Source organism: Botryllus schlosseri, chromosome 13 (genome assembly GCF_051294905.1).
Source record: "Botryllus schlosseri isolate E-star chromosome 13, Bs_hap1, whole genome shotgun sequence".
Lineage (NCBI taxonomy): Eukaryota > Metazoa > Chordata > Ascidiacea > Stolidobranchia > Styelidae > Botryllus > Botryllus schlosseri.
The window spans coordinates 23,230,493-23,245,728 of record NC_137248.1 but is presented as its reverse complement, the minus strand read 5'-3'; the positions used below and the strand labels follow the sequence as shown (position 1 = coordinate 23,245,728).

At 40.7% G+C, this 15,236-nt stretch overlaps 1 protein-coding gene and 1 long non-coding RNA gene across 2 annotated transcripts in view; both read left to right on the top strand.

The window, feature by feature from the left end:
• Positions 1 to 15,236, top strand: part of LOC145453786 (uncharacterized) — a 495,978-nt gene that overhangs the window by 399,975 nt on the left and 80,767 nt on the right. The gene's annotated exons all lie outside the window — the stretch shown is intronic.
• Positions 3,430 to 5,265, top strand: LOC145454202 (uncharacterized). The gene is made up of 4 exons (XM_080332214.1): positions 3,430 to 3,446; positions 3,771 to 4,026; positions 4,376 to 4,583; positions 4,795 to 5,265. Exons 1-4 carry the CDS (start codon positions 3,430 to 3,432, stop codon positions 5,118 to 5,120), a joined length of 807 nt encoding a protein of 268 aa, XP_080188340.1. The 3' UTR covers positions 5,121 to 5,265.

Below are 15,236 nucleotides of genomic sequence, written 5' to 3'. Positions count from 1 at the left end.
TGCAGATCTGGGGGGTTTGGGGTGTGTTATTTGACTTGTTTTGGGGAAAGGGGGTTCTTGCTATGCTGTTCGGCATTTTTTTGGGAGAGGGGATTATTCCTGTATTTCTCAGTTTTCTTGCTGTGTACAGGGGGAAATGTAATTTTTAGTGGTTTCGCCAGAGCGTGTGCACTTGAAACTCTTGAAATGAGGCACCCGAAGTCTTCGAGTTCAATAAATATTCTACTACAATGGATGTCGTATTGAAGCCGTCCGTTAAATCGCGATGTAAAAAATTTGACAGCTCTGCAACGGAACCTTCTGAGAATCTCATAGCCTACTAATTTAACAAAAATAATAGTGAATGCAATTTTGTACTGCAACGTTTGTTAAAATTAAGTGCAACTTTCTCGCGATTTTAGTGCAACTAGCCCTAGTGATGACACATCCGTCTCGGCCATCGTTGGTTGCAGGCAATTAGTATATGTCATTGCAACGAGACTTCTGTGATAGCATGGGGTGATAGGGGCTCGAAGTCCGTTCGCGTGTATTTGACAAATTGAATGGGAGACTATAACATGTCCCGCGTCCCACCTGAAATAGCTTCGCGATCCACTGATTGGCCGCTACCGACCGGTTGGGAAGCACTGCACTACACCGTCAGTTAGAGAATTCGATAGAGCATTCTTTCACTGCGCTGCCATTGTCGGATTATGGGCCAACAATCAACAAGGCAAATTAATCTGTAAATTACTGGGATGTTGTTTCTCTGGGCCGAATTTCACAGTCCTTAGCGATTTCGAGGGATTCTGATGCTCCAGAACTAATAATATTCCGATTTCCGGAATCAGTGCGGCGGTAGCAGTCCATTACACCAGGTAGGCCTAATATAAATTCCGAGATTTTACGATGAATTGCGCAGTCATATGCGATGCTTGCTCCGTAGTTGTCTCGTCTATGCCCATTGCCGACCTCTCCTTTACGCAATATGTAAAAATAATATCCAATATCGCTTTATATTGGGTGCAAAATGTTGACAATTTTGTGATTCATTAAAATAGATGGAAAATGCCAATAATCATCGGACACCTCTATAATTTTTATTTACACATCTGACGGCAGATGAGGCCTTGCCTCACTTGCGTCCCCCAAACGCACATCGCTGGAGGATTTACCGATCAAAGTGTCCCTCAAAGAATATCCCATGCAGCTGTCCCATGCACTGTCAGATTATGACAGGAGTATAGTACACAGACCTTTCTTTGATTTAGTTTTAAAGTGTCATTATTCCGGTAAAATTTATATACGATATTGTCGTGCCTAGTATTGTAGTAACGACTTCATCTGCAGGAATATCGAATGACGCTTCATCTCATTTAGAGTGTAGTGACCAATATTTATCTATTTCCTATATAGCCGCACAATATATCACGAAACATGACAGCTGTTTCGAAGCCATGCAATAGGTTCAAATAGACGTGGGGTACCAAATAATTTCGTAAGATCGACCAGATCGGCCAATATATGACGTTCCTGAATGTTTGTAGAAAGGATATAATATTAATTCGTATACCAATTGTCACAGAGACACGTTTTCTAACTTACATCTTCAGCGGTCTTTTCCAAATTGGCGCCTCAATTCCCGTTTTGGCTTTTTGAATATGTTTGAAGAACTTTATCGTGCCAATAACTCTTCATAAGAAGCACCCGAGACTCTTCGAATTATTATAAATATAGTATTGCAATGGATGTGATGAAATTACAACGCTTCGCTGGATCAAACGATTGATACCTTCGACTAATAGGCCAATAATTTCGTTTTTATTTTTGAACATGTTTGAATCCATTCATTCAGCCGATTACTATTGAGCACCATAGCACCAAAGAGTCTTCGAGTTATCATAAATGTGTTATTGCAATGCAATGGATGAAATCACCCTAATTGAATTTTCTTCGCTGGATAAGACGATTGATATACCTGCCCCTAATTGGCCAATAATCTACAGTTATAATCTATCAAGTTATATCAGGTAACACAGCAGACAGACCCTTATCACCTAATTACAAGTTGGCGCACCAGTCAACAAAAATGCATCGCCTATTGTATGCAAGTGAGAGAAATTTCAAGAATCTGATCAAATTGACCCGCGATAAGGTGAATTTAAAACCCATTACATCTGTATTTGAGTCATTTGATTTTGCATATTACTTGACGAAGGCAGCAGTACAGTATGAAACGCCAAAGATGTCCAGATATTCTTGAGCAAGTAGTGCGGGATTCGCAGGTAGGTCGTTATAAGATGTATCGTATTAGTCTTGACGAAGACGTTAGATATTCGCTCCACTATATCTATACGCCGAAGTAGTGGAATAATAGCTATATCATCTGAGCCCCTCGCCCCATTGCATAAAGGTCTACTTCGGGCTCAAAATTACGGAGCAGACATCATTGCTGATGCGCATGTGATCAAACTATCCGTAAGGTCAAGGTCATGGACAAGACCGCGGATAATACAAAAATAAACAATATAACAATATAACAATGTAAATATATGGCGAATTTGCCCGAATTTAAAAGTAAAATGCTATTACCATGGTGCATCAATTATATACCTGGTCCATATTCATAACATAGTCCGTCATATTACAGCAACGCAGCGGCTTTCACAGAACCTACCAATTCGCCGACTCACAACCCCCTACCGCAGGTCGCTGGAGCGATGAAGATGCCGTGAAGTTTGTGGATGAACAGTATTCGGAAATTGTCACAAGCCCTTTGCTGACACAACACCCGGTCGCAGATCGCTGGAGCGATGAAGATGCCGTGAAGTTTGTGGATGATCTTTATTCAGAAATTGTGGCAAGCCCTTTGCAGACGCCACCTCGAAAAAAGAGACATGTGGAAAACACCGTGCCACTGTCTATTTGGCAAAATACCGCAGCAAAATTCCCGTAAGCAAAACTTAATTTTTTGGTTTCGAGTCCACTGGAAGTGGAACTCTACGTAAAAACTTTTTTGTCATCGTGTCACGGTGATTGACTTTGTACAATGGAATTTTTGTACTATGTCGTGAATGATCATGTTTAGAGCATGAACAGGTATTTTTATATTCCAGGTACTTCCATCCGGAACGAAATCACATTCACGTAAACTGCGATCCCGTTCGTGAAGTAGAAATGTCTGTCTCAGTACAAGCGCAATACTTACCGAATGAATGTCATTTCATTGTACCCAACCGGCTACTACTACAGGATCAAAACGATGATATATCCTGTGCCGCAGACGTCGAAGTTTGTTACAATGTTTTTGAATCGCACCATGACGGCATCAGACGTATTTTGCATCCGGAAATCGGGCCCCAATCCCCCGAAAATCTGCGAATCCTACTCGACAGGATTGGTTGGAAATCGTATTCTTTCTCGGATCTTCGACGAAAGGCGGTGGAGAGTATGAACTCCAGGACTAAGTAAGTTGGAATTGTTTGAACGTTGTGAAGGATATATTTGATTACGTAATATAACTATAACATTGACTTGTACAACTCCATATACGTACACATATGATTGGTGCAATCTAACAGTTCTCATTTCAACAAATTATGTACATATGGAGATTTGATACTATCAAAGTACTATCAGTCTGTCACAATTTTTAGTAAACTAATCTTGTAGCAACGAATCGTTACAATACTCAATATTTGACTGTACTAATCACTCTTATTTTGTATCTACTTCTACTATCCTGTGTTAATGTCAGTTCCATTATAGATAATTCGCATTTTTTGTTTTAGAGCAGGAACGAAAAGAAGATACAAAAGTCGTATTTCCGTGGAGTTGGACGAGAACAACATTCTCAACATCATTTTGGGACCGGCAGCTGCGATGGCGGCAGTGAATCCTCTATCTCGTCATCCTGGAAATTACGATGTGGCCATCTTCCTCGCGTTTAAAATGGCGAATTGCGCGGCACTACGAAACAGCGAAATATATCGCAATATTTCCATGATATTCCCTTATTATACCAGAGCGCACAAAAAGACATTCCAGGTGAGTGCAACGCTAACCTTACATTCGATTCAAACTACGATTGGATTGATTTGAACGATTGCTCCTCCTCATATCCAGTAGTTTTAATATAACTAAAAAACAGCAGTTTTTGTATGCCGTTCTATTCCGACGGATAGTTGTACTGTCCAAATGCGCCAAAAATGATTGGACCATACCGAGAGACAGAAATTATGACGATTTGGATTCATTTGATGCAAGATCATTTAACTTAGCGACTTACAATAAACGTGCTATGCGAATACGCATCCGTATAAGTTTAGAATGTATTCGCCCACGTGGAACACTGGTTATCGCAATGTTGCAATGTTCGAACTCTCTCATTTTACAGAGTAGCATACGACATCGCCTTGCAACAGCGGCCGATCCTGAAAAGGTAAATGTCGTACTGTACCGAAAGTTGGCGAAGTTCGATGGGTATAACGCGCAGTGGACAATAGTTGATAGAAATGCGTACGATGAATTAAAGCGAGAATTTATCGGTGCACTCAGTTCTGACGAAGCATTTGAGCAGTTGAAGAGAGCAATCCACGATAACAGTAAGTGTTCTAAGGAAATAGACTTGGAAGCGTCCTGCATGCTAACGCAGAATATTTAGACCCTAGCCTAGACTATGCTTTGTGGCCGTATGGCACAACTTCCGAATTAAACGCCACGCTAAAGTGTCAATTAACTTTAGGTAGGGAAATGTTGGGTATGCGTATTTTAAATGTTTTGTCTCGTGATATTTATTTTAAACTTAATTTTCAGATCAAGTTCGGAGAATATTTGAAGACGATCCGCAACTGCGGTTGATGGGACGGAGACTGTTCGAGGACTTGGGTCTACCCAGCCAATGTCAGCGAGACACCTCCCTCCACATGACTCATTTACATGGGAGTGGGCTAGAGCTTCACGCTACGCCATCACATCCTGTGCCGATTCAGAACCCATCTATGCCACATAGTCAAGGCGCTATGTCAATTGAAGAGGCGGCGGCGCTAGTAAAAGCGATAAAGCTACATTTACAAGCAATAGACTACGGCGCATTGAATGTGAAGAAACATGTTATGGGGGTAGCATTAAATGTGGATTAGATTTATTCGACCACGTTTTCAATTTACAAAGAAATCGCTATCCGTCTATATTGATGTCTATTATTTAGGAACAATAATAAACTTTTATTATGGACTTGACGTAATATATCGGATCTGTGTACTGCAATATATACGACGATAATGACGTTTTGCCATATTCCTCCTCAATCGGTAGATGTAGACTGAGTCCATTTACTAATTCATTTGGTTTGTATGTTGTATTCATGGTGTTCGTCGACTACTGTGGCATTTACACCACGCAGATATTCTTCATTTTTATTCCGTAGCTGCCTACTTGTAGCAAGGAACACTTAGAATTGTATAAGACACCGCTTACACGGATGAGATGCCGAGCAGGAGCCTAGATAAACCTCAAACACTTGGTATGAATTCTTGAGGAATTCTCATTTGGTCGTATCCTCAACGCAGAGATTAAAGGTCAGCTTAAGTATCAGTTGTTATCGTTCCTTTAGAAAGGCCGAGCTTTATTAATACTGCGATATTATAATGATGCCATTCCACAACCCTCGAAATATAGATGTTATATCAACAACTATAGATACGTAAAGCAGTGTTGGGATCAAGTCACTACCTTCGAGTCAAGAGTCATTTCGAGTCATTGCCCATTTTGACTCGAGTCAAGTCAAGTCAATCGATTTTCAAAGGTGACTCGAGTCAAGTCAAGTCACTCGATTTTTGGAGGTGACTCGAGTCAAGTCGAGTCAAGTCGAGTCAAGTCACGAGTCAAGTCACAATTCAAGTCAAGTTGCCTTTTCGAAGTATGGGGCATGATATAACAACGTCATTGCATTTCGCTAGCTGTCTGAAATACAGATTGAGTGGTCATTGATTTTGAGCCGATGAACGAATATAGAGTTAAATATACAGGCAAGAAGGTGCTGAATCGCTCACATATACGTAGAACTGCTAAACCATAGTTTATATATAACTATATATAACTATAGTTACCAGGCAAAATAGAGAATAGATACAAATTGATATGATGCAATACATGACTCATTTACAAATCGATATGATACAATTCGAGCCTGCGCCAATGGATGAGGACTATATAAACTATATTAGAATTCAATTTCAATAAAACAAGAGGTTTGGTTAAGGTAAAAACATAGATTAATTACTTTACTATACTAGTTTACGACAACGACACTTCGTTTGCGGTCAATTTATTTGTGAGGGAACAATGGAGGCTCCGTGAAACGCACGATCATTAAATGATTGGTCGCTCTCGCGGTTACACCAGCGTTTCGCGAACAATCCGAACATATGCAAGATTCAGTGACTTTTGTCGACACTGATTACTTGATGACTTGAAATTGTCTCGTGAATTTTGCTCCGAGTCACGAGTCAATCCATATTTCTGATACGCCGAGTCAAGTCAAGTCAAGTCATTTTAGCAAAGTGACTCGAGTCAAGTCAAGTCATTCGAAAAAGGTGACTCGAGTCTGACTCGAGTCAAGTCATGACTCGAGTCATCCCAACACTGACGTAAAGTGAAACCCCCTTTCAGAGCTTGAACCTCCGAAATTACCACGTGATATATTTCTTGAATTGTTGCAAACTGCTACTAGTTGCGTTGAATTCAGCTTCGATGACACGATGTCTCGCCAAAGTAATGGTATTGCAATGGGTTCGCCGTTGGGACCTAGTTTGGCCGATATATTCGTGGGATACCATGAAAAGAAATTGTTTGAAAACGTCGCAAAACCTCTCCTCTAATTTAGATATGTCGATGACACCTTTGTTGCCTTTAAAAATGAGCGAGAGTGTAATAATTTCTTCGAAAAATTGAACTGTCTCCATCCAGCTCTACAATTTACCGTGGAAATGGAAACTGATGCTGCCCTTCCCTTTTTAGACGTCTTAGTAGAGAGATCAGGACAAACGTTTTTAACGTCGGTCTACAGAAAACCTACCTTCACTGGTCATTATATCCGTTGGGATTCATTTTGCCCGAAGCGGCGTAAATTAAACCTTATTTCATCTCTTGTCAATCGGGCCCTGCGCATCTGTTCACCGGAAAAACTGTCACGCGAATTGGATGATATCCACTTGATTCGGTCCAAAAATGGCTATCCAGACCACATATTAAAATGCTCCATCTCCAGGGTTTTGAAAAAATCGGATATAGCTCCCAAATACGGACCAGAAAAATGCCCGGCATTTTTACACCTACCTTGGTAACGTGTCTAACCGTTTTGAAAAGCTCAGTAAATCGGCTGTTCACCGTTGTTATTACAGCGTAAACACGCATGTGGTGTACACAACGAAATCCTTGTTGCCCAACTCTCGAAAAGATGTACTTCCTGCCTTTAATGCAAGTAATGATGTTTACCAATACAAGTGCCACTGTGATAGTAGGTATGTATGACGTACTTCTCAAGGATTGTTTGAGCGTATTAAGCAGCATATCCCAAAATTGATTCGGTCAAAAACATGCGCAAATACTCGCACGGAGCTTGCACGTCAGTGCAAATTGGCTGCCAAAACAGACTGCTATGACGATTACCAAGCATATGCTTCGTCAATTGGTCAGCATTTGAGTGAAAACCTCGCCTGTGCACAGTACTATGATGACAATATGTTCACTGTCATTGCGCGTGGTAAGTCTGTGTTTCATCTAAAAGTGCTGGAGTCTACTATTATTCATTTGAACAAACCTATTTTATGTAGACAAAAAGATTTCTTCTAAAACCTACAAATTCTTCATTAGTGCATGTGTTTCGTGCGTGTAACTGTTTATTTACGAATTGCGCTGCTACTATAGTACCGTATGTCCGTATACTTCACAGTTAGGTATTGTTGCCATTGGTACAATGAGCATTTCATGGTCTGTGATTTTCATTGTTGCGTCATACTTTGCCCTTTTGGTTTTGCTTTTAAATCAGTTTAAATCCCTTTAGTGACGTTAACTCTTGAAAAGAGGCACCCGAAAAGTCTTCGAGTTCAATTAATATTATTTTACAATGGATATTGTATTGAAAGCTATATTAGGTATAGTAGCTTCCTAACTTCTGTCACTGCGACGAATATGTAAGCTTTTTGGACTTTCGACGCATTGTTAATCGAGTATTGCTTTCACAACTACATTCATTGCAGTAAAGAATTTATTAACTCGAAGACTTTTCGTGTGCCCCTTATCGAGAGTTAACGGCACAATAATAAGCATACAGAGAGAGATTCAAACGAAAACCAAATTGGCAAAGTATGTCGTAATATTACAATAATAAAAAATTAATGCTAGGCAAAGTCAGCTGTACCGGTAGTCATAACAAGAGACGAGAGAAATCAAATTATACAATAATACACGGAAGACAACACATAGACAAATAGCGGTTTATATTAATGGGAAATTTTGAGATTCTAGAGAAACTCTTTCTGCCGACATAAATCCGGATTGGTCAATTTTATTATAATTGACTCCAAGACAGACAGATGGAAAGCAGATCTGCATTTAGCAACCACAGTGAACATACTGTCATAGTAATGACTGGCACACACCGGGTAGTTCATTAAATGTTGACCAATTGCAGAGTTGAACGCTGAGACCTGGTTATACGAAGTAGAGTCAACCGCTTCCTTACACCGACGAACAAGTGCAGATCGATCGATAGGTTTGTTTACTGACCTAATCGATTTAGGCACATGTTGGTTAACTCGTTCAGCCCACCGCAAAGATGTGCGACCCACATACCGACTATCACAGTGACATTGAAATTTATATACAATATTACTTCTTTGTAAAGCAGGAAGCACATCCTTGCGAGTTTGAGGCATGAGCGGTCTAGTCATGAACACCACTCGGGTATTTAGCATAAAATAGCACGATTGCATTGATGACCGGATTTGATTAGAAAAGCCGACTGACACTGACCCAAGCCAGGGGTGATGTATGTATACAGGGCATTTGTGTGGTCCATGACTTCGCGGCTGTTTGAATTGCGAATTTTTCTTTGTGATGGCAGATTCAATTACGTAGTCTGGATATCCATTGCCAATCAACATGGATTTGATTGTATCAATTTCCGCCACGAGCCGAACATCAGAGCATATCATTAGCGCACGGTGAACTAATGACGAAATCAAATTTAATTTCCGTTGTTTGGGGCAAAATGAGTCCCAGTGAATATAGTGACCGGTAAATGTTGGTTTCCTATATACTGAACTAATGAAACCGAGGTTGCTCTTTTCCACCAATACGTCGAGAAAGGCGAGTGAGCCGTCAGACTCTTTTTCAATGGTGAAGTTTAGCGACTCGTGCAAGTTGTTTAGAGAAGTTAAGAAAACATTGCAATCGTCTTCATCGTCGAAAATTGCGAATGTGTCGTCAACATATCTAACATACATTTGAGAAAAGTTTGCTTTCTTGGAAACCAACGAATATATTTGCCAAGCTAGGCCCAAGGGGTGACCCCATTGCCAAACCATATATTTGGCGATACATGTTGTTGTTGAAGCTAAATTCAACCGAACGGGTGGCAGTTTCAAGTAGCTCAATGAAGACATTACGCGGAAAAGGAGGTGGATGTAATGAGCTATTATTATATAGCGCATCGGCACAGATATTGAATGTTTCACTCAATGGGATATTAGTAAAGAGACTGGTGATATCAAAGGAGCTAAGGAATGAGTTCGAGGTATTTATATCAAAGTTTCTGATGTTGTCAACGAAGGTGAATGAATTAATAACGCAATTTGAAGAATAGAGTTTACGCACAGGTTCGATTACCGTATTAAGCCATTTGGCCAAACAATGTTGCGCAGAGCCGACCATCGATAATATCGGGCGAAGCGGTGCGTTGCTCTTATGAACTTTCGGCAGTCCATACATGCGAGGTCTTTGTGAGCCAGATGGCCTCACCATCTCGTACACTTCTTTCGGTAACGCACCTTCTTTCTTTAAATCGAGTAAACTTCTCTGTAACTTTTTCTCGAATTTACCGGTTTGGTCATGTGATTCGGCGGAGCCAAGAAATTTAAATTTGACCTCATCTTGTAGCAAGTGGTTCATTTTTAAAATGTAATCACACTTATTGAGAATAACGACTCCCGATCCTTTGTCAGGTTTCGTGATGTGGACGCTTGAGTTGGAGCGTAGAGATTTAATTGCACGCCAACATTCATTGGACATGAAAAAGTCTCCAACATCCACTGGTGTTCCACAATATGCATGAGCTAGGTCACTCAATTTAGCTCGCAACACTGAGTACTTGTCGGCATCCTGCGCATTATGATGGCGTAGTTGGCCGATAAGGACTTCAAACTCCGCAAAAATCTCTTCTCTTTTAATATTTGTAGGTGGCAAACAAAAATCCAAGCCATGGGACAAGATGAATTCCTCGGTGATAGACAATTTATAATCGGATAGATTGAAAATAATTTTCTTGTGTACGACCGATTTGCCGAATCGATGTCGAAATAAAAACTTCTGATTGCGGTCATACTTCGCCTGGTTTTCTTTCTCTTTCTTAGCATCAATTATTGCCATGTAACGGCAAAAGCGAATGAGGTCGAAGAGTGACAAAATTCTACAAACCTCTCGATTGAGAACACTGCGTTTCTTCTTCAGTCGTACGATTGATAGACGCAGTTTCTCAATTTCATCAAATAGAAACGCTCTTTCAATGTTAGAACTGTGTCGAGCACGAGATTTGTCAATTCTATCTCGGAGGAATCTAGGCAAGGTTCGCAAATTGATGCACTTCTTCAAAAATTCCATTGATGCACGGGATGCTCTTATTCTTCCACGGCATTTAAGTAACGTCATTAGTTCACCGTGAGCTAATGATATGCTTTGATGTTCGGCTCGTGGCGGAAATTGATACAATCAAATCCATGTTGATTGACAATGGATATCCGGACTACGTAAATGAATCTGCCATCACAAAGAAAATGTCGCAATTCAAACAGCCGCGAATTCATGGACCAGACAAAAATGCCCTGTATACATAGGCCTACATCTCCCTTGGCTTGGGTCAGTGTCAGTCGGCTTTTCCAATTAAATCCGGTCATCAATGCAATCGTGCTATTTTATGCTAAATACCCGAGTGGTGTTCAGGACTAGACCGCTCATGCCTCAAACTCGCAAGGATGTGCTTCCTGCTTTACAAACAATTAATATTGTATTTGCATATAAATTTCAATGCCACTGTGATAGTCGGTATGTGGGTCGCACATCTTTGCGGTTGGCTGAACGAGTTAACCAACATGTGCCTAAATCGATTAGGTCAGTAAACAAACCTATCGATCGATCTGCACTTGTTCGTCGGTGTAAGGAAGCGGTTGACTCTACTTCCTATAACCAGGTCTCAGCGTTCAACTCTGCAATTGGTCAACATTTAATGAACTACCCGGTGTGTGCCAGTCATTACAATGACAGTATGTTCACTGTGATTGCTAAATGCAGATCTGCTTTCCATCTGTCTGTCTTGGAGTCAACTATAATAAAATTGACCAATCCGGATTTATGTCGGCAGAAAGAGTTTCTATGTAATCTCAAAATTTCCCATTAATATATACCGCTATTTGTCTGTGTGTTGTCTTCCGTGTATTATTGTATAATTTGATTTTTTCTCGTCTCTTGTTATGACTACCGGTACAGCTGACTTTGCTTAGCAATATTTTTTATTATTGTGGTATTACGCAACTTTGTCAATTTGGTTTTCGTTTGAATCTCTCTCTGTATGCTTATTATTGTGCCGTTAACTCTCGATAAGGGGCACACGAAAAGTCTTCGAGTTAATAAATTCTTTACTGCAATGAATGTAGTTGTGAAAGCAATACTCAAAGTTTAGTACCGCCAACCATATTTTCAAGCATTGTTAATCGTAGCTATTACAATGGTTTTGTCTCACATCAACCGGAGTGAAATAATATTTGCGCACCATATTATTATTACTTGTTAAAATCAGGTTCCAAAGCGGGTGTAGTGGCAGGCATACACTGATTCAGAAAGTCTGAGCCTGCGACTCGCGGGAAAATGTTGTGAAGTTCGATTTCTTGTTTGTTTCTTTCTTTCAACAATCATCATAATTTCGTGTTGATGAACTGGAGTAGCAAGATAGTAGTAAATACCACCGGAACAGATTCAAATTTGCTACGAGTGAAAATTTATCTTCATTAGCGTGAATAAACTGCTGTTAACTTGTAAGTTCGATTAAGAAAAAAGTGGAACACATTTTGTATCGAAGTTCACTCGCGTATCATGAAGGTGGCGAGCTCTAACGTGCCCACTCTACATAATATCTTTGAAGCTTTTTTCCCAAGCCACCATGTAGAAACATTAAAAACAATGATGGGGTTTGAAGCCAGCATTCTGTGCAAAAGATCGTATGTGGCCTTTGGGTCATACTCATAGGAATGATTTCTAGCAACAAGCCGTTTCAATTGCAGAAAACATGTTGGATTTTGGATAGGAAATCTATATATTTTATGACCAATGACCATCCCAGCCCTTAAAGTTACCGAACAAAACACACATATACAGTGGCAAGCGGGGCATTGTCCCGCCTGAAATCGTGTGCTATAACTATGATTTACCATTTATAGACGCGAATCAATCAAAATATATCGAATATCCCAATATCGGCTATGTTGTTGCTAGCAAATGCCGAGCCGGGGCATGCATTACTCATGCTGCCGCGGTAGCGCTCACCAAATAAGAAACTCTCTCTGTTCGTCTTATTCCCCCGTGAGTCGGTTCGGCATCTTTGTGAGTCGCGATTAAGTATGATGTAGCAATGATAACTGTATCTGAACTGTGTTGTAAAACTAGCATATGCGTTGAGCGACCGTGGCTGGTCTATATCGATTTAGACGATGTTTCGCACCATTATGAGTCTGAAAACTTGGTATGGTGTGTCGTAATGGTCAGACGACAGACATACCACCCCTGTGCTTACACTGTAAAAATAATTCTTGTAAAATAGCTTGTAACGAGCTAATAAATGCTTGATACAAGCTCAATGGAGCTTGTAAATGCCAAATGCAAGCATATAACAAGCTGTCATAGATCGGTGGTTGTAATTGTGCTTGTAAATTGTTTATATTTTCTGCAAGAAGAATCAACAAAAATAGCAGTCTGTATACTCACTCAAGATTCGTCACAGACACGATAACACACCCCAGACACCATAACACACAACAGACATGCCCAGACACGATGTCCGAGTGTCAACACAGTTCGCACACGCCCCCCAACATGCCCCAGACATGTCCCAGACATGATGTGCGATCGAAAACGCAGTTCAAACTTACTCCAGACATGCCTCAGACATGATGTCTTACTGTCAACGCATTTCGAACACACCCCAGTCATGTCCCAGACATGATGTTCGAGTGTCAACAACAGTTCGAACACACCCCTGACATGATGTTCGATTGACAACGCAGTCCGAACCTATCTCCAGACATGCCTCAGACATGATGTCCGAGTGTCAATACAGGCCCGACACACCCCAGACATGCCCTAGACATGACCCAGACAAGATGCTCAAATGTAAAAACGCAGTCCAAACACATCCCAAACATGATGTTCGACAGACAACGCAGTCCGAACCTGTTTCAGACATGCATCAGTCATGATGTCCGAGTGTCAACGAAGCTCGAACACCCCCCCCCCCCCGTCGACATGCGCTGACATGTTCCAGACATGATGTTCGAGTGTCCACCGCGCTACGAATACCCCCTGACATGATGGGTGATTAACAACGTGGTCCGAACCTATCTCCAGACAAGCCTCAGACATGATATCCGACTGTCAATACAGGCCGAACACAGCCCAGACATGCCCTAAATGTGTCCCAGACATGATGCTCGAGTGTCATAACGCAGTCCGAACACATCCTTACCATGATGTTCGATAGACAACGCAGTCCGAACTTACTCCAGTCGTCACGCCTCAGACATGATGTCCGAGTGTTAACGCAGTTCGAACACACCCCTGACTAGCCCCTAAGACATGTGAGTTGAAACGTTGTTCAAAAACACTCAGACATCATATCCGGCAATAGGAAAATTCACAAGACACAAAATACGATGCGATTCCAATGTTACTATTTTTCATTATCATCCTTTTGGTCATTATATTTCAATATAAACTCCCAATTCACCCTGTTTGCACAAAATAAATTCGCCGGTTTTGGTTGAGCGGTTTATCAAAATGGCGCGAGATCAATACGAGGAAGGATTTGGATTTCGATTTCAAATAATCGCAATTAATAATTTTTATCTGATTCAAGAACAATGGATATCGAATTTAGATTAATTTTACGATCAATATATGTAGAAATGAACTTGAAATGTCACATAACTTTACACTTCAACGTGTTATTCGGATCAGATGCCTACCTTTTATTGATTTGGACTTGGATTTTAATCTCGAATTCGTAACAGGATTTGGATTTTACAATATTATATCCGCCCATCTCGGCGCGAACGCGAATGGCGGATCCAGCCAGTTTTGCGGTGGTGCAGGTTTCTTACGTTTTGGTTTCTTTCGTTTATTGCAACTTAGGATGAGTCTGTGGCTGTGTCCTACCGAATGTTTCGATGGTGCAGAGTCGTTTCCCTATAGAAGGTCCTTATTATCTCACCTGAGGCGGTTCCACCGAGACGAAAGTAACTTCCTGTGCAAAATTGACTGCTGCAACCGGACGTTTGGTACGTACAAGAGTTTGAGGTACATGTTTATCGAATGCACAAAGAAGTACTATTCTAAAACCTAAATTTCACTTCCTTTTACACTACGGAAGAATGATTTTAAGGTACGGAAATCTCAGGAATTTATGGTGCATGAGATTTGAGAGTTACCATCAACGATTGGAGAAAATCGCCAAGGCGAATTCAAATTTTAAAAATATTTCTCCGTCAGTTGCATATCGGCTACAATATCGGAAGTGTTATGAATTTTGTTCGTCTAATATTCTGCGTGACGATGTCCCAAGTGAGATTACGCTGGGATTCGATTCCAAAAGAGTACAGCGAACTAATCGGAGTCCAACATGACGTAGAGTCGTAGACGGCCAAACTGTGGCTACTGTCAATGTATTTCATGACGAGTCGCACAAATATCAGGTTCAAGATATTTATGTTGTT